This window comes from Microtus pennsylvanicus, chromosome 9 (genome assembly GCF_037038515.1).
Source record: "Microtus pennsylvanicus isolate mMicPen1 chromosome 9, mMicPen1.hap1, whole genome shotgun sequence".
Taxonomy (NCBI): Eukaryota; Metazoa; Chordata; class Mammalia; order Rodentia; family Cricetidae; genus Microtus; species Microtus pennsylvanicus.
Window position 1 is genome coordinate 735,541 of NC_134587.1, and position 19,482 is coordinate 755,022.

Below are 19,482 nucleotides of genomic sequence, written 5' to 3' on the forward strand. Positions count from 1 at the left end.
CCATGGGGGCGGGGGTGGGGGTTTCCTTAACACTACTGCGCGCGCACACACACACACACACACACCAAGAAGGGATTTCTCTAAAGGCATGGCGCCGGGGAGGATATGGGAACACAGCCTTCCGGGTCTCCCAAGGTTGGGAGGGGGCCAGAGGAGTGGGCTAGACGGAGAACCACTCCCGCCTCCCAGTAGCCAGCAAAGGGTTAAACCGGCAAGCCGGGAAGCGAGGGAGGAGCCAGCGAGTGCGGGAATGGGGGGGGAGTGCTTCTTCGCTGTCCCCACTCTCCCTCGGAGAGCAGCCGGGGTGCACGGACGGACCGACTAACCGACTCCCTGCGGGGCTGCCCTGCCTAGGGGGCGCGGACACCAGGTGTCCAGGGCCAACCCAGCCCTCTCTACCCCGTCGTGCCCCGCCCCGTCCCGTCGGGGCCGATGGCTCCTTCGGAGGCACGCAGTCCGGGGGGCGCAGGGTAGAGCTCCGCAGCCCGGCAACGTAGCCCGGGGACTCCTCGGGTCCTTCCGGAGCCCCGCGGAGTCCCCGCCGTCTGTCCGGCGGGATAAGGGGGTGAGTGGGAGAGCCCTCCCCCCCACCGCCCCCTCCCCCGAGCGTCGAGACAAGATGCTGCCCGGGCTCAGGCGCCTGCTGCAAGGTAGGGACACAGGCTGGAGGACCCTAGAGAGGGGCACCCCTCTCCTTGGGCGTGAGGGTGGGGCAGTGAAGGGGGTGGGGTGGGCTGGGAGCAAAAAAACCGCTTAGCGCGGGAGCCGCGCCTCCGCCCCCATAGCTGCCAGCCGCAGGAGGGCACTGGGCTTGGAGCCTGCGGGAGTGTGCGGGGAGCTCGTGACCAAGGGGCGACGCGGAGGGCAGAGCGAGCAGGCTGGGAGGAGGAGAAAGAGGCTCGGGTTCAGCTGTCCCGGCTCCACCTGCTCCGGGGGACGCCGAGGACTCGGGCCGGCTGGGGAAGCGCCGACTCAGCAACTCCTCGTGCCCGGTGTCTCAGCACTTTCCAGTCACCTGGGAAGACAAGCCATGTGGGTAGGGGGCTATCTGGGAAGGTAGGAGGCAGAGAGCGCGATTTCCCCCATGGCCCTGCCTGATCGGACAGATGGAGGGGCTAGAAGGAGGCTAGTGCCGTGCGTTGAGTGACAGCTAAGGGTGTGGGCTGGAGACTGGGGGCGGGGAGGGTAGGGGTCGGAGGGAGGAGGGGAGTCAAGATGAGAAAAGTGTCTAGAGAGGTGGGGAGTGAGAAAGAGGAGGTGGGGGCGGGATGGGGGAGGGGCGGGGGGAGCAATAAAGGTTAGACGACAGGAAAAGCTTAGTGGAAACCAGGGTCCAAGAGAAGACCAAGAAAAAGAGAGGAGAAGGGGACCAGTTCAGGAGAAAAATGTAAAGACTAAGATGGAAAGCTAGCGGGGCGCGGGGCCGGGGAGATAACCGGAAGGGTGAGGACGGGGCCTCCGCGAGACTGGACTGGAAAGGGGATGGGAAGACTAGAAGCCAGCGGAAGCTGGTGATAGAGAATAGATGGAAGGGTCAGACACGGGGGCGGGGAAACGGTCACCAGGATTGGAGACCCGGATCCCTACAGGGTAGAGTGGTTAGAGAAGGAAGGCTCGGGGTGTCAACAGAAGCCAGAGAAGGAGAAAGAAGAGAAGCGAGGAGGTGCTCAGGGAAGAGACAAAGAGGCTCCTGGTAACCACTTCCACGTGGGAAACACTCCATTCTCAAGCGCCTGCCTGTTCTACCCCTTCTTTCGGGGAGTGGCTGTGGGCTAGTCCAGGGGACCTTGAGCTCAGGGTCTGGGGCAGCTGTAAGAGAAGGAGGCTGAGGACTTTGTAGTGGGGGGAGGTGGCAGCCTCCTCGGGGTGGGCACCTGGGCTGCCATTTATATCTTCAAGCCCCGACGTCGGATCCTGCCGCCCCACAGTGGCTGCTTATTTTGGGGTGTTACATTCTGGCAGCGTGAGAAGCTGTTTCAGACAGAGTGAAGCAGCAGCTTCAAACCCTCCAGTCACCTGCATCAGTGCCTCCCCAGGCCCCTGCGTCACTGGTATGCCATCGCCCCCATGCCACTCCTAAGCCACCCCCCTCAGCCTCTGCCCCCTCAGCATCTGCTGGGCAGGCCCCTGGCTCTTCCCAGGAGGAGTGTGTCAAGTGTGGAGATGGTGCTTGTATTTGGAATCCTGAACCCTGTTTCTAGAGCCAGAGGCCTGTCGACTTTTCCTGGGGTATCTGTGCCCCATTATGGTGCAGTCTAGTTCCTGCCTTGGACTCCCCCCAACACACACACCGCTTCAAGTTTCTTATCCCCAGGAGCCTCTGGCCTAGCGGTTGGCACAGGCTGAGATCTTCATCTAAGAACCTGGGTATTCCAAGGTCTGGCAGCCCTTGGGCCTTGAGCATGGTTCTTTGGTGAATGGAACCTTTTGGCTCTGGTTACCTTAGCCTTCCAGGATCAATATCATGTTGTGGCTCTCTCCGCTCCCTCCTGTGGCCTGATGTGGCTGTGCCTGGGGTCATAGGCCACCTCCTTCTGACTCCCAATTGTAACCAGAGCCTGGAGCCCAGGAGTGGAAATCTATAGCGAGAGCCTAGGCCCCTTTCCCCCCTTGACCCTGAACAGCCAGACTGCTAGCATTGTGAGCGTCCCAGGCCTGAGCATATGCACAGAGTACCTACAGTCCCTCTGCCTCTAGACACAGGCTCACATCCAGGGGGTGTGGTGGAAGGAAAGTCAGAGTGCATCTTGTGACCGCCGTCCAGTGCCTGTGTCTGCTGCCCTGGAGCTCATGTTACACTTGGGCTGCACAGTGAAGTCTCCCACCCTTCCTAAGAAGGTTGGGACCTATGTACTCTTGCTCTCCCCAGGGGTCGCGACAGGTTGGGGGTCTCTGGATAGAGAAGGCAGCGTGCACAAGCGAGTAAGTGTTGGTGTACAGTGAGCACACCACAACAGATTGAGTCCTTCTCTGGCCCCACACACTGCTCATCTTGGGGCTTACCTGCTGACTTTAGAGGAAGGGATGAGCAGAGGGTGAGGGAGAAAAAGACTTCCCTCTCCCTTCACTACAGGGGAGGGGAGAAGCCCGGATTCTGAGGACAGAAAGGGCTCTACCCAACCAGAAGCCAACTTCACTGCTTTCCAGTCCTCGGTGATGTTTTCGGTCTTACAGTGGCTTATTCTAGAGTGGCTGAGGATCCCCGGGCCACCTCTGGCACACTGTGCCTGCTCAGGACGTGCACAGGGGAGCCTAGAGAATAGCTGTGGTCCTGGGGGGGGGGGGATGGCTGTGAAGAGGCGTGTGAAAAGTGGGGCTGGGGAGGGGGGGGTGTGGGAGAAAGAAAATGGTAGAGGAGAGGGGAGGGAGGGAAAGGTGCTCTCCCAGCCCCCTGCCTTGCCTTGCCTCTGCCTGGAGTGCCCACTCCAACCCAGCCTGGGGGCAGAGAAGCCTAGAGCCCCCCTCCCTCTCCCCCCTGCCTCCAGTGAGAGAGCCACAACCTGAATTATGGATGAAGCTCCTTGGGTTACAGCTGCTTTGCGCGACAGTGAGGGCCAGAAATGGCAACAGAGTCACTGTTACGCAGCAGCCGCCTTGGAGCACCCCACCACACACTGGGTCCCTCCTCAAAGGGCCTGCAGGGAATACCGCTGAGACGGAGGAGAAGCGGAGCGTGAAGGGGGGTAGCCGGGAGGGGGCAGCCCGGGAGGCCGGCAGAGAAAAGAGGAGCGGGAGAACTGGAAGGAGTGGGGGAGCCAAACAGGAAGTTGGGGCAAGAAGGACGGGGGAACTTGCCAGCCCCTTGATGAGCTTGACCTCAGCCTGGAAAGGGACCTGAGGCCGAGGGAGTAGCCCTCTGAACCTGTGGCCTTCTGGGTTTGTAGCCCTTTCCGCTCTCTATCCTGGGAAAGTAGTCAGTCAGCCGTGGAGGCTGGTAGAAGAGCCTGGTAATCCTTGGGGTGGGGGGTGGGGGGCGGGGAGGCTGAGAGCCGTGCAGCTCACACTCTGGTGAGCTTGTGGAGGGGGGTGGGATTAGGGGATCAGAGGAGGATTTGGCTTCCTTTGGTGTAAAATCCTTTGAGAGGCAGAGCTCAGTGAGTGACAGGAAGAGGAATGTCCTGCTGGACACCAGGCCAGTCTCTTTCTGGCCCTTGTCCCGCACCACTTTAGTGGTGACCTTGGGTAAGTTGTTTGCCTTCTCGGAGATCCAAATTGCCGTCTCCGTAGGATTTACACAGCTCCGAAATCTCCAGTTCTGAGCTCCAGTCCTCAGTGCTCAGGAAGCCCACCCAGGGTCTACCACTGGACTCCCACACCCCACTCCTCCCTGGTTAAGATCAAGGGTGAGAGACATGCTCCTCCACCCCACGTGGCTCTGAAAAAACTCAGGAGGAGAAAAGTAATCGTGAACCGCCGCACGGGGGAGGGGTGAGAAGGACCGAGAAACGCGGAGGTGGTGTGAACGAATGGAACAGCCGCGCTGTGTCACTGAATATTACATCACACCCAGCCTACACACGCACGGGGCCCGGCACTCACACACGCGGAGGACCGCCAGCACACGCTTGCTTGCTCGCTCGCTCGCGCTGCAGGAGGGGCCAGTGACACACACGAGCGGGCTGGGGTGGCTTTGGGAAGCGCCCGAATGAAGAGCTGGGGAGCACCAGGACTCCAGGATACTCCACTCTGCACCAGCGTGGAGCTCCCCAGGGGTACATGCCTGACACACGTTGCCTACCAGGTGGCGCTGCACCTTCAGTAGTGAGCACCTGTCTCACGCTGCCCCCCCCCCATCACAGGCACACCTCCATACACACAGCCACGTCAGGATGCATTCAAACCTCGGTTCGCACACAGCCTTACAGATCTGGCACTAAAAGTTACCCACCTCTCAACTACCCACTCCCTGAACCATGGGGACACCCCAAACCAGGCCTTCCCACCTCTGACTGCCTGGCTGAGGGAATGGTTCACCTCTCCCCAGGCAAAGATTCCCAGGAAGTTTCAGGCCTTCTGAAAACCCTGCTAGAACTAAGGTCTACCAACAGGAACCTCTATCTGGGGCACTGAGGAGCAGAGGGTAGGGAAGCAGGTAGGAGGGGCTACCTTGCTCCTTGGTGAGGCAGAGAAAACAGGCACCCATCCTCAGCACCTTAGTCCCCTGCACCTGCTTTCTGGTCTGTACCCTAAGAAGATTAGCCCACAACCAAACCCCAGACAGTAACTTTGGCAAAAGCAAAGGCTTTGAAGGAGACTTTGAATGAGTGGAGAGTTGATTCTGCAGCCCCACCCTCCAGCCGCTTCCCAAGTGGAAAAGGCTAGGGTTCTTCCAAGGCCTGCAGGGAGAAGAGGGGGGAGGGTGTGGGTCACCAGGACACCCACAGGCCTTCTAGTCACAGACAGCCTCAAGTTAGTGTCTAGCTTTCTCGAGTGGGCTGGTTTTGCTCCCAGAGGACATTTGGCAATGTCTAGAGACATTTTGATTGTCATAACTGGGGGCAGGGTGCTGCTGGCATCTGCTGGAGAGAAGGCAGGGCTGAAGTTTAACACCCTGAGAAGAGCCGTCCCCATCCCAAAGAATCCCCAGCCCTGCTTCAGCACAAAGCAGAGGAAACGCCGACCCTTTGACTTTTGACCCTAACTCTAAACAAGGTCAAACACAACAATGGAAACAGATGGATAGGAAAGACACCTGTTCCCCGAACAACTTTAGACACATCTCAGTGCTATCTACAAAGCCCTCCTCATGTCCCAGGCAAAGTTCCCCCGAGGAAACTTCAGAGCCCTGGGAGCCCTGACAGAGGGAAGTGGGCAAAAACTGGTTCCACATTTATCTGCTCCATTGAGCTTACCCTCACCACCAGGTGGCACAGGCCTTTATTCCCAGCACTTGGGAGGCAGAGGCAGGAGGATCTCTGTGAGTTCAAGGCTAGCCTGGTCTACAGAGAGAGTTCCAGGACAGCCAGGACTGTTACACAGAGAGACCCTGTCTTGGAAAAAAGAAATAGAAAGAGGGAGGAGACAGAGAGAGAGAGAGAGACCCTTCACTCTTTGATAAAGTAGAGAAACACAGGCATCCATTCTTAACAAACTATAACTCGCAAAAGGTTTGAAGACTGGGATTGCAGCTGAATGGGCTGAGTGCTCGCTGGTCCAGCATGCACAAGGCCCTGGGTTTGGCCTCAGGCACAGCATCAGCTAGGCATGGAGCACAGCACTGTAATCTCAGCACTGGGAAGGTGGAGGCAGGAGGATCAGAAGTTCAGGGTCATCCTCAGGTAAACACTAAGTTTGAGGGCAACCTAGGTTACATGAGACCCCCCCACACACACACACACAGAGGAAAAGGAAAGAAAGAAAAAGAAAATGAGGTTTGCACACTTCAAAGGGGGCTGGAGAGTGATGGGAGGCCACTCAGCCTCTTGAGCCTGTTAAGCTGCATCTAGACCCCTGACCAAGCACCCAGTGAGCCTTCCCTCTGCTCTCCCACAGGTCCTGCCTCAGCCTGCCTACTGCTGACACTCCTGGCCTTCCCTCCGGTGACTCCCAGCTGCCCTATGCTCTGCACCTGCTACTCATCCCCGCCCACCGTGAGCTGCCAGGCCAACAACTTCTCTTCGGTGCCGCTGTCCCTACCACCCAGCACACAACGACTTTTCCTGCAGAACAACCTCATCCGCTCCCTGCGGCCAGGCACCTTCGGGCCCAACCTGCTCACCCTGTGGCTCTTCTCCAACAACCTCTCCACCATCTACCCCGGCACCTTCCGCCATCTGCAGGCCCTAGAGGAACTGGACCTCGGTGACAACCGGCACCTTCGCTCCCTGGAGCCCGACACCTTCCAGGGCCTGGAGCGCCTGCAGTCGCTACACCTGTACCGCTGCCAGCTGAGCAGCCTGCCTGGCAACATTTTCCGAGGCTTGGTCAGCCTACAGTACCTCTACCTCCAGGAGAACAGCCTGCTCCACCTACAGGTGAGCCAACCACCTCCCTGGGCCTCTTCCACCTCTCTCTCTGGACCTGCCTAGCCACGTCCACCTACCCGTGTCTCTGTCGCCTTTCCCATGTCCGTTCACCCGGATCAGGAACCCCACTCGCCCCTCTCTCTGTACCTCTCTCCGTAACCCCCATTTGTCCCGCCTGTCTCCTGACGTGCCTCCCATATGTCTCCCTCTGCCTCTTCTGTCTGTCTCCCTTCTCGCACCCACTCAGCACACCCCACAATGTCTGTGTAGCTCTCCTTCCCCCGAGAGCCGCAGCCCAAAGGGCTTCACATGATCTTTTCCCATCCACCCCCACGTCCTCCCACTTCCCAGGAGAGCTGGACAAAGGGTGGAGTCATTGCCAGGGAGGGGCTTGTCTCCTGAAGTCACACTCTCCTCTGATGGCTGGGTAGTAACAGAAGGGAAAGTCTTGCCCTCTGTAGATCCCATCTCTCAAGCCTGTTGTCTCAGGTAAAACTCTGTTACACAGCTAAAAAAAATGGAGGCTCTGGAGAAAGAGAAATGGAAGGAATAGAATAATTATTTACTGTTATTATTATTGATCTAATTATTATTTATTATTGTCATTATGCTCACTGTCTGGCAGTCAAACCCTCACGTCTCCTTTCTCTGGGAAGTAGTCACACAGCCTCAAAAACAACCCCTAAGAAGGTCATGTCCCCTAGCAGCACAGCCTCTGGCTAGGGGGGACACTCCTCCACTTGAGTTCAGGGGACCTTCTCTTTATCCAGGCCTTGGTACCCACAGGTCCTCCCTCCGTCTGTGGGTTGGAAAATCAGTCCCCGCCGACGTTCCTGACAATAGCAATAGCACTGATAGTTTGTCAATGTGTTGAGAATCCATGGAAAGCCGTTCTAGAAGGACAGCAACCTTGGAAACGGTGTTCAGATGGAGAGAAGGGCAGGAAAAGGCACAGTGACCAGCATGATATGTCTCATTATTGCTGGATGATGGTGATCAATTCAGCAGACACATAGTAAGTGCACATTGTATCGGGCCCGAGGCGAAGCACTTTACAGACATCAACACTACCGTGTGCAAGCGTGTGACATGGTCAAACATGGGCCTCAGTTTTCCTCTCTGTGAAGTGGGAGTAATGTGAGCATCCGTTGCCCAGGGATTTTGTAAACACTAAATGCATAAATAATTTGTAGTGTCCACTTAGAATAGTGCTTGGCATACATAAGGGCCATATAAATGCTCGTTAAAATGCCGTGTGTTTTAAAATGAACTTTATTTAACATTGGTCTCAGTGAAGTGCCCCAGCTTGAACTTCATCTTAGAAATCTGGGTCAACTCTAAGGATTATTGTGAGGCCATGGATAGGATCCAACACACACCTCCCATTTCTTTTCTTCCTAAAGTTGCGGAGAGCGACATGGTTACAACGTGCACGCTGCCTCTCCCTCGCAAGCGTACAGGCGTCTGGAGGTGGGGGTTTTCACCACAACATGCACACTGGAGACCCTAAGGATTTGTGGGACCAAAGTCCCTGTGGTTGGGGGCTGACTGGGCTCCCCACCAAGCTGAGCCCCTGGCAGCAGGGACAGACAAGGCTAAGAAGGGACACAGAATGGAACTGACTGAGACTCCACAGCCAAGTGGGAGTTGATACTTGATCTGCCCAGTACGACCATACCTTAGAGGGCTTGTACCCTGAAATACAACTGAGTGGGCTAGGGGTTTGGGCTAGCGTGCTTGCTGGTTTGCCGTCGGTTTGTTGCTGTTTTAGATTTATTTTTATATGTATGGGTGTTTGCCTACATGTACATCTGTACCCATTGAGGCCATAAGAGGAAGCCAGATTCCCTGGAGCTGGGGTTAGTTACCTGTGGTTCTGAGTGGCCAGGTGGGTGTTGAGGAATCAAACCCAGGTCCTAGAAGAGCAGCCAGTGCTCTTAACCTCGGAGCCATCTCTCCAGTCCTGGCCTTGAACTTGGTAAATCCTCCCACCCCTGATTCCTGAGTGCTGGAATTACAGACCTATACCAGCATGCCTGGTTTGTGCAGGGCTGCAGAAGGAACCTTGGTCTTGGTGAAGGCTAGGCAACCATTCTACCAACTGAGCCGCATCCCCTGTGGGTTCGGTTTTAAAAGCGCTGCTCAGCCTCTCTGTGTGGCTTTAGATAAACTATTTTCCACATCCCTAAGTTGGCACCTTAGTGATGTTTATCTGCCTATAAGGGTCATCGGTATTAAAATGAAGGGAATTGAACGCAGGCCGCAACTCCAGAATAGAAGTACTGTGATTATTGCAGGCTGAGCACCTGACCTGAAGTGCTGGGGATCAGGTGTGCTTGTTTCAGACTTTGGAAGATCTGCATCCACATGACGAGTTATCATGGAGACAGGACCCAAGTCCAAGCATGTAGCTCACCCAGGTCTCCTACACACCTGGACTCACAGCCTGAAGAAATTTCATACTACTTCATAATTCTGACCATGAAACACACTTCATGGTGGGGATTTCCCCACTTGTGGTGACATGTTGCTGTACCTCTGAGAGTTTTGGATTTTAGTTGGATTGGAGGAGGGCGGGTGTTCAGATTTTCTGGTTAAAGACGCTCGGCTTTTGCTTTTCACTTTTAAATTACATTTTTTATACCCATAGGGGAAGGTGGGTATACGTGCTTGTGCTGTGGCATGCAAGTGGATGTCAGAGGGTGCCTTGGGGGAGTCGGTTCTCTCCTTCCAACCAGGTCGCAACTGAGGAACCCAGGTTGTCAGGCCTGGTGACTGTCCTAGTTCAGTTTTCTGTTGTTGTAAAGATACACCATGACCATAGCAACTCCTATAAAGGCAGACATTTAATTGGAGTAGCTGGCTTACAGGTCAGAGGTTCAGTCCCTTATCATCACGGCAGGGAGCATGGTGGCATACAGGCAGGCAGACAGAGTCCTGGAGTAGTAGCTGAGAGTCCTACATCTTGCAGGCAACAGGAAGTCGGCTGAGACACCGGGCAGTACCCTGAGCATAGGCAACCTCAAAGCCCACCCCACAGTGACACACTTCCTCCAACAAGGCCATACCCACTCCAACAAAGTCACACCTCCTAATAGTGCCGCTCCCTGTGAGATCACGGGGTCCAATTACATTCAAACCACCACAGTGGCAGACACCTTTACCTACTGAGCCAACTTGCTGGCCTTGACTCTGTTTCAGTGACTACACCTAAGTCCCTGATCTCCTTATCTGATGTGGGTGTCCTTCTGAATAGGTGTGCCAACACTTATCAACACGTAGAAGCTACAGCTACTCAGCATTCAGCTTTAGGGAAGGTGCCTCCCTCCCAAGCCTCCATCTCCTCTTCCTAGTGGGGAACTATGAAAATGAGGCCTTCCACAAAGACAGACTGTGAGATGCTAGTAAGTTCATGTGTAGAGTACATCTCTTAGGGTTTAATAAATTACTTTTGCCAGGCAGTGGTGGTGTACACGCCTTTAATCCCAGTACTGGGGAGGTAGAGGCAGGTGGATCTCTGTGAGTTCGAGAATTTCGGGACAGCTAAGGCTACACAGAGAAACCCTATCTTGAAAGTAAATAAGTAAGTAAATAACTCCTGACCCCCAGGCCACAGACAGCAATCTGTTCCTGGGGCCACCTAAGCTCAAGGTGATCCTCAGGGTCTTCTGAACTAGAAAGCACCTCTTTCTGAACAATCTTGACCTGGGCAACATCGGGTGTCATGGGAAGGAAGCCTCTTCACACCCGGCCCTTTATAGAGAAGAGAGACAGCACAGCCTCTGTCTGTGAGGTGTCTGATAGAACTAGGCTAGGAGATGCCACACGCAGGTGAGGAAACACGTGGCTCGGTGAGATCCTCGGGGAGCAGGTGTGACCCAGGATGGAGCCCAGCCTGCCCCAGAGGGGAGCTCTGAAGGCGGCTCACGAATAGGCTGTGGCCGGTGCACATGAAAATGGTGGCGGTTCTCGTGGCATGTCTGCTGAGGGCTAGGCGCTGTGCCAAGCCGGTTCATTCACCAGCAGACTCCTTACTGAGCACCTACTGCATGCCAGGCAGCGTGCAGGGTGCCAGGGATTACAGGGTGAACGGATTGAATGGAAACAGTACCCCTGCTCTGCTGGAGGGGGGCCAGACGGTAAAGCGGCATCGCTCCCTTGGTTACAGCTGTGGCTTACTTCATGTTTACCGGCAGGTCAGAGTTCTAATCTAAGTCCTCTCTCATTTGCTGTGGCCTCAGGGTCCCACCTATGAGAGAGACACCGTGGTCTGTTGCTCAGGGTAGGAGGTGCTGTGGGGACTAAAGGGAAAGAATACGGAGTTGGGTGGGAGTCACTGGCAGTGGTGACTTCATCAGCTTTGGAGCTGCCCGGGGAGAACTGGCCCAGGCCTGTTAGGCTTTGCAGCACAGGTGTTGGGAGTCTTGCCACTGGAGCTCACGCCCATGTTAGCTGTTGGGTCCTCAGCAAGTGGTTCCCTTCTCTGAGCCCCTCTCTCTCAGTCTCCAAAGAGAGAAGGATCACAGCATCCGCCTCAGAGTGTTGATGATTAAGATACTATCAGGATCTGTGCCACACAGGACTTGGCATTCAATGGGAACTTGGCAAATCACCTGCTGACGCCAATGATTGTGACACCTGCCATGGATGGGCAAGCACCGCGAGCGGGGGTGCCCAAAGCAGAGTGCACATGGAACGGCTTTGTTGAATGAGTGAGATCAGCTCCCAGGCTCCCTGAGTGAAAATTATCAAAGGATCAGCCACTCAGAGTCACTTCACGGAGGCCTGGAGAGGTGCCTGGAGCTGTCCAAGGTCGCACAGCCTGGGAGGCTGATGAGATCGGTACCAAGGCCAGGGGCGGGAAGATTGGAGGAGGAAGGCAAGGTTAAGAGCAGGATGCTCTCAGCAAGGCTGAGGAGCTCGGGGATGCTGCATTTAGATTCCAAATGGATACAGAGAGCTGCGAACCGGCCAGGCGGGAGGCGAGGGAAATGTGGTTTTTGAAATGGAAGAGAGGGATGACTTTAGCAGATGCTCCTAGCCCAGAGGGAGGGGGCGGGAGAGAAGGTGATGGGGGAGGGGCCAGGGCTGTGAAAGTCAAGAGCTCATTAATGCACAGAGAAAAGTTTTAATGGTGGAGAGAGGAAGGACCGGATTTGAGAGCTGCAGCCCAGGAAGTGGCCATGGGATTTGGCCACAACGTGGGGTGGGGGAAGGGAATGGACCCCAAGGTTAATGCTTAGAGGGGCGAGACTTTTAGCCAAAGAGAGGAGAAGAGGCTAGAATACAAAATTGGGCTGTGGTTTAAAAAGAAAAATCTGGGTTCCCTGGAATGTCATCCCCTCTAGAACCCCAGTGCCACTCTCTCCTGCCTTTCCACACTGATGTAGCCACACATCTCTGGGTGTGTCCTACTAATGCTGACACTCTAGAAGAGGAACCCCAAGGAAAGGGTTAAGCGGAAGGACTCAGAGCACGCTCCGGGCAGGACAGCAAGGCTGAGGCTATGGGGTGAGCAGGTCAGCTAGGGACCTGAGCAGGCTGGCATTCAGGGTGGGAGCATCCTAGGGTGGAGAGCACTGTGCTGGTGTCAGAGGTAGTAGGGAGCTTGAGGACTGATCTCAACGTGGCCAAGAGAAGGGCTCTTGGCAGACTTGGTTCCTGTAGTGGAGAGGGCGGAAGGCATATGGGAAGAGGTGCGAACACACAGGAACTCAGCAAGGTGGAGGCTGTGGATATGGGCGAGGACTCCGCATACTCCCCTTCCTGAGACCTTCGACCAGGTGCCCAGGTAGCAGGAGGAAGGAAACCATCTCCCCAGGCACTGGGGGCGTGGGAGAGAACCAGAGCTAGGGAACAGGCCAGGATGAACGGGCCTCAGCAAAGAGGATGCTCCTGTCCTGCTTAACCCCATCTCCTGGGACCTGCTGACCATGGCCATTTGGGGAGGGAGGCGAGGCAGTGGGGTGATGGGAATGGGGGTGTGGCTCTTTCTACAGTTAACCCTTCACTTCTGATGGGTGGACACTGAGTAGCTCCCAAATCACACTGCATATGTGTGTAGGGGGGGGTGATCCAACTCAGGACCTTTAACACGAATAGGCAAACTCTACACCTGAACTACAGTTCTGCACCAGCTGACCACCGAATGTTCTCTGGCACGCTGGTTAAAATGCAGAGCACCCAGCCATGGCCGTACCCTACCTTCTGAGCCATAATCCCAAGGTTCTGCCAGTTCTAACATGACTTCACAGGCCCTGTCCCCCACACCATGGGAGGGACAATGACAGGGCATCAGGGACTTCAACTTCTTTTCCTGCCTTTGTGCTAAGTCTGGGCTGTGGAGCACTACACAATGGTCCCCTAACTCAGACCGCGGTGGAACTTCCAGTCCCCAAAGAAACCCTCCCTTAGAGGAAAATGGATGGGATGGAATTCTAAATGAGCCCCTGCTGTCATGACAACCGTGGATTATGGATGGCTGACTATGTCTCTATCGGGTGCTGTACCCTCAACAGCACTGTAACATCTAACCTTCCTTTAGTATATTTAAGAACATTTGGAGGGGGGATGTTTTGAGACAGGGTTTCTCTGTGTAGCGTGGCTGTCCTGGAACTTGCTCTGTAGACCAGTGTGACCTTGAACTCAGAGAGATTCGCCTGCCTCTGCCCCCCAAGTGCTGGGATTAAGGGCGTGTGCCACTACCTCCTGAATATTTAAGAACCTTCTAAGGGGAGATATATATACTAAGGGAACAGAGACTGTGTGAGGTTAACCAGCAGGGAAACAGGAAAAGCTGGGATTTATGTCAGTGCTTTTAAGTCCTGAGCCTGTGGGCTTCACCCCTGAACAAAACCTCTATATGCAAGAATTGTACCCAGCACTCCACCCCATGAACCTTCTGGGAACTCTGTTCCTTGGTCCTCAGAACAGACTCGAGAGCTAGGAACACTCATTTCCAGGTTACAGAGGAGAAAGCCTGCTTCGAGGAGGTACCTGGACTTGACCAGCTTCACAAACATGGCTAATTCACACATGTCTGTCTGCCTATGTGAAAACCTTATCCCAAGCTTCTCCTCCTCCTCCTCCTTCTTTTCCAAGATAGGGTTTCTCTGTGTAGCCCTGGCTGTCCTGGAACTCACTCTGTAGACCAGGCTGGCCTCAGACTCAAGAAATCCACCTGCCTCTGCTTCCCCGAGTGTAGGGATGAAAGGCGTGCACTGCCACTGCCTGGCCTATACCAGGCATCTTAATACATGCTTCCCTATTAATTGCCACATTTTACAGAGGAAGAAACTGAGGCACAGAAACACAGTGACTCTTCCCTGATAGCACAGTTCACAACAGACCCGAAATCTAACTCTCAAGCTCCAAGCACGGTCTTCAGGCAACCTCACCATCAACACAGGAAAGGCAGACTTGTTCTCAGCCTACCTCACCCCTGCCGAATGGCAAACACTGGGGAGGTCCTGAAACCTGAAAGGGTTGGATACACCCTGAAGTTTAGAATCAGGCACATTGTCCCTGTGTTGACTGCCCTCTTGACAGGCTGCAGATTCACCTAGAAAGGCAGGAAAGACAGCTTGTCAGATAGGTGGTTATCTCCAATACACATGACAGAAGGAGAGGATCACTCCCACAGGCCGTGTGCGCGCGCGCGCACACACACACACACACACACACACTCATAAGAGAGAGATTAAATAAACAAGTAAATCTAAAGGCCCACTAACATAACTAGGTTTTGTGTTGCTGAGAGCTAATTTAAGCTACTTGAGAGACTGAGACACGGGATGGCTGGTTGAAGATCCACTGTTTGCAGTAAGTTCAAAGTCAGTCTGGGCAACTCGGTGAGATTCTATCTCAAAAAAAAAAAATGTAGGCAGGGAGATGTGGCTGTAGCTCAGGGGAAGAGTTCTTGTCTGGCGTTGTGCTGGGCTCAGCCCCTTGGGGCACTGGGCAAAAGGAACCCACTGACCTCCCTCGACTGTACAGCTTTTTCCATAGGAAATAGATTAGATGATCCACGTTTCAAACTCAGCCCTCGTTTCAAAATCAGTTGATAGAGTTGCCTAGCATGTTTGAAACCCTGTTTGATCCCCAGCACCGCATAAAACCCGAAATCTCAGAAATCAAGAGGTGCAGGCAGGAATTTAATAGATTCTCGTGGTCCCATCGCTGCAATGCATGATCTCCTGTCTCAAAAACATGAAATGAAGCCCATTCCACTATTCACAGTACTCCGCCTGCCATTGTGCCTTTCTTACCCTCCCCCCAGGTCCTGGAGCGGAGTCCCCAAATCTGTCTCAGGCCTCTCTCTTCTGTTTCCATCCCACCCACCCCTCCCCGCCTCACTCAGGATGACTTGTTTGCGGACCTGGCTAACCTGAGCCACCTCTTCCTGCACGGGAACCGCCTGCGGCTGCTCACGGAACACGTGTTCCGCGGCCTGGGCAACCTGGACCGGCTGCTGCTGCACGGGAACCGGCTGCAGGGCGTGCACCGCGCGGCCTTCCGCGGCCTCAGCCGCCTCACTATCCTCTACTTGTTCAACAACAGCCTGGCTTCGCTGCCGGGAGAGGCGCTGGCCGACCTGCCGGCGCTCGAGTTCCTGCGGCTCAACGCCAACCCCTGGGCTTGCGACTGCCGCGCTCGGCCGCTCTGGGCCTGGTTCCAGCGCGCGCGGGTGTCCAGCTCCGACGTGACCTGCGCCACCCCACCCGAGCGCCAGGGCCGGGACCTGCGCGCGCTGCGCGAGGCCGACTTCCAGGCGTGCCCGCCGCCCACGCCCACGCGCCCGGGCAGCCGCGCCCGCGGCAACAGCTCCTCCAACCACCTGTACGGCGTGGCCGAGGCGGGCGCGCCCCCCGCAGACCCGTCCACGCTCTACCGAGACCTGCCCGCCGAGGACTCCAGGGGGCGCCAGGGCGGGGACGCGCCCACCGAGGACGACTACTGGGGCGGCTACGGCGGCGAGGACCAGCGGGGCGAGCAGACGTGTCCCGGGGCCGCGTGCCAGGCGCCCGCGGACTCGCGTGGCCCCGCGCTCTCGGCCGGGCTGCGCACCCCGCTGCTCTGCCTCTTGCTCCTAGCGCCCCATCACCTCTGACTGTGGTGCTCAGACGGAAGAGGCCACGGCCTTTGCCCCGCACCCCTTCTCTGCCCCACCGAGCTGCGGCTCCATCCTCTTCGCCCCTTGTTTGCGGCCGGCCTTTGCGGCGCTTTCCCCAGGCCCCCTCGCTCCTTTTCTTCCCGGGGACCACGCTGTCTCTTTTGCCTTCTGGGCTGTTCTGACTTACGTATGGCAGCCCCTAAGACGGTGTATAAGGCGGCTCGGCCCCATTCGTCTTGATTCTAGCCATTAACTCTTTTTCCCCAATCCCAAGGCTGGGGCGGGGCACCCCAGGCAGCCGTCGCTCCTCTCTCCAGGGCCCCACAGTGGACTGGAGGGGCTTTTGTCTACAGAGCACCTTCCACCAGCAGAGCCTTTGAAAGCTCCCCCAGGGAGCCTCCCTTCCTCCCCCGGACCTTGGGAGGGTTGCCTCAGCAAGGCCCAGGCTGCTCCTGGACCATGCTTGTCCTGATTCCTTCAGCCTCCTGACACCCGGAGGAATAACTTTTCTCCTAAGTCTACCCAGAACACTTTTTAGGGTGCCCGGAGAGTTTCCTCTCCACCATGGCCCCTGTGTGGTGAAGATCAAAAGAAGTTGTTTGGGGGAAAATTTATTAAAAAATTCTATTATTTTATCTCCTGTAAGTTTTTTCCCTCCTCAAGACCTCAAAAGCGGAAGTAGGACTTAGAATTGTTTTTAAAGGTTGGAGGCTAGACAAGGAAGAACCATCTCAGGCCACCAGGGTTTTCTGCAGTGTGGACTTGCCGGGTGACTTTACCCCACTTACACCTCAAGGTCATTCAGATCCTGCCCAGGCTTCCGTTTCTTGAGCTACCCTGTCTGTTGAGGGTGTGTGCTGATGGCACCAGTTTGCCCAAGAGAAGCAGCTGCCACCAGCCCTGAAGGGTTTGGCTGCTGAACAGTAAGTCTGGAGGTGGCCACCAGCTCAGCTAAGTAGCCACCATGAAAGAAAGCTTCCGCGTTTCCCTGCAAGTAGGCGTAACTTAGACATCCCCGGCACAACTAGCTAACCACAGCTTTGGGCCTATCTGGAAAAGGCACAGCTTCCTGGGGGAACACAGTTGCACCACAAAAGCTTTAAAGAGCAGAACCCAGGACTACATCCCAGCTTGTGTTTGCCCTCTTTGTTGACCACCCCTGTGATGTACTCAGCAGACCCAGCTGTTCTCAAAGCCCCCACAGGCCATGGGGCCATCAGCTCTTTATCCCTGCGAGGCAGAAGCCTTCATGGGTGGGTCAAGTCAAGCCGTTCTCTGAGCAGATTAGGGAGCGACTAAGAGGGTTAAGGTGATCAAGGGACAAAGGTTTCAAGTGGGGTGTCTTACATTGGATCATAGCTAGATGCTCCCTCTCTAGGGTAGGTAAAGAGAGGGGGTGGGGAGGAGAAGGGAGCCGTGCTAGCAATCAACCTTAGCCTGAGTCTCAGCAGATGGGAACTGATTAAGGACCCAGAGTTGCGGTTGTAGCCTGGGAGGTGGGAATGGGTGCTGGGAGCTGGCACTGGAACCCTATAACTCTGACCAGTGATATCCCAGGATGCTGAGAAGAAGAAGGTAGAACAGGCAGGAATCAGCATCCTCGGCCTGTAGCACATGGACTTTGGATAGGAATGTGAGATGGTTGAGGGGCTTGTGGGAGCAGAGGTCGGTCAGACAGAACTGGAGAGCTCTGAGCTGGGGTCTTACAAGGTCCGGCTCTGAGGAAGCTCATGAGTGAGGTTGGAACTGGGCCTGGAGAAAAGGTGGAGGGGGATGGGGAGAGCTGGGGAAGTTGGAGGAGGGGCTTCTGGGCCAGGGCGGGGGAGGGGAGTGTGCTGGTAAATCAGAGGCAGGCTGTCCAGGTCACAGAATTATCGTTGTGAAATATTCATGGGCCTTCGGTCCAGATGCTATTTCAGAACAGCGGGCGCAGGAGGAGCGTGTGAGAGCCTCAGGAAGGAGCCTTGAGCAATGCTGCTCCCCACTGGCCCCCACCACAGCCACTGACAGCCCAGACAGACCAAGGGACGCCCATCACGTGCACACCCACACTCCTCAGCTCACACACGCACACTCACACACACACGCACAAAATGGAGCTTTGTGGCACATGCAAGCACACCAGCCACTCATGGGTCCCACATACAGGCAGATGCACCCCAGACATGGAGGTGTACCCTCACCCTCTCACCCAGGACCCCACCCCCAGCAATCTCACAAGCTCAGATCCCCAGCCTCCCCAAACAACCCAGACTGACAGCTCTGAGTATCACACTCCAGAATAGATGGGCAAACACATGTTTTCCAACCCCCACCAATGTCCGGAGAAGGAAACTGAGTCCAGAGTGTTCGGGAGTGGACCTGTCTGTGACTCTCCTAACTCCCGAAAGAAACAGAAATCCATTCACCTCCCACATTCCGTGAGTGTGTCCCCATTCTGCATGCTTCATTTTTTCAGACACCCAATGTCGCTGTCGTTAGCTCCTCCTTTCTCTAATCTCCTATATCTGTTCAGTTCCCAAGTCCCCCTCCTGGCCCCTGGCCACGCTCTTCTTCCCTGCCACCTCCCTGCTGACGGCTCCTCATTACCGTGTGCTTGGAATATAAAAGAAAATGGAAGCAATCTCTACTCTGCTTTCTCTGCTCTCGGTCTGTCTCCCCGACTCCCACCCAGCCTGCCCACGGCGACCAGACTCATCTGGCCACACGGAGGATCTCCTCACTAGGTCATTCTCCCTATGCCTTCAGATTCAAAGTAAAACACCTTACCCAGGCACCCGAGGGGTTTCACTGTCAAGAAACAGCTGCTATTCAAGCCTCCGCCCTCAATGGCTACCAGCCAGCCTTCACTCTAACGCTTGAATGTTTGTGGCCACCTGGCCACCTGGTTTGGTAAGCTAGAAACCCAGAAATTGGTACGCTAGAAACCTAGAAATCTATTTTGAATGCTGCCTAAAGTCCCTTCATCGCCTCCAAACTAGGAAACTCCTCCCTGCTGTTCTCAGATCCCAGACTCTAGAGCCCTTTCTCAAGGCCAAGCCTGCCTCCCTACGGGTAGCCAGAGCTCTTTCCTGTCCTTCAAAGTACAGAGAGGATGAAATAGGCCAGAGGATGGCTGCCCCCTACTGACCATCGTGGGAAGCACGGGCAGGTTTGTCATCGCAGACTGCAGACTGAGCAAGCAGTCGCCTGGGGAGAGAAATAGCAGGCCGCCAGATGACAAGCTTTGTAAGCCCTTAAGCCTCTCAGGTTCTACACCCAGAGTGGGGGGTGAGGGTGTTTTCAGCCCAGTTTTCCGAGCAGCTGGCTCCCCGTTTAGATCTCTAATCTGTGAGAGAGCTCCTCTATAAAAACATGAAGATGGGGTTTCCAAGACCCTTCAGAAGGGAAAGTTGGCCAACAAAC

General features: G+C 55.5%; 1 protein-coding gene across 4 annotated transcripts; it reads left to right on the top strand.

Moving 5' to 3' along the window:
• Nucleotides 1-235: 235 nt before the first annotated feature.
• On the top strand, nt 236-16,712 carry Rtn4rl2 (reticulon 4 receptor like 2). 4 transcript variants are annotated; one of them, XM_075984678.1, is made up of 3 exons: nt 236-650; nt 6,493-6,974; nt 15,325-16,712. In XM_075984678.1, the coding sequence occupies exons 1-3, from the start codon at nt 620-622 to the stop codon at nt 16,072-16,074; spliced, it is 1,263 nt and encodes a 420-aa protein (XP_075840793.1). In that variant the 5' UTR covers nt 236-619; the 3' UTR covers nt 16,075-16,712. The 4 variants fall into 4 exon arrangements, with proteins under 4 accessions (XP_075840793.1, XP_075840796.1, XP_075840795.1 ...); XM_075984681.1 differs by lacking the exon at nt 236-650 and adding an exon at nt 815-1,056; XM_075984680.1 differs by lacking the exon at nt 236-650 and adding an exon at nt 815-1,032.
• Nucleotides 16,713-19,482: the final 2,770 nt, after the last annotated feature.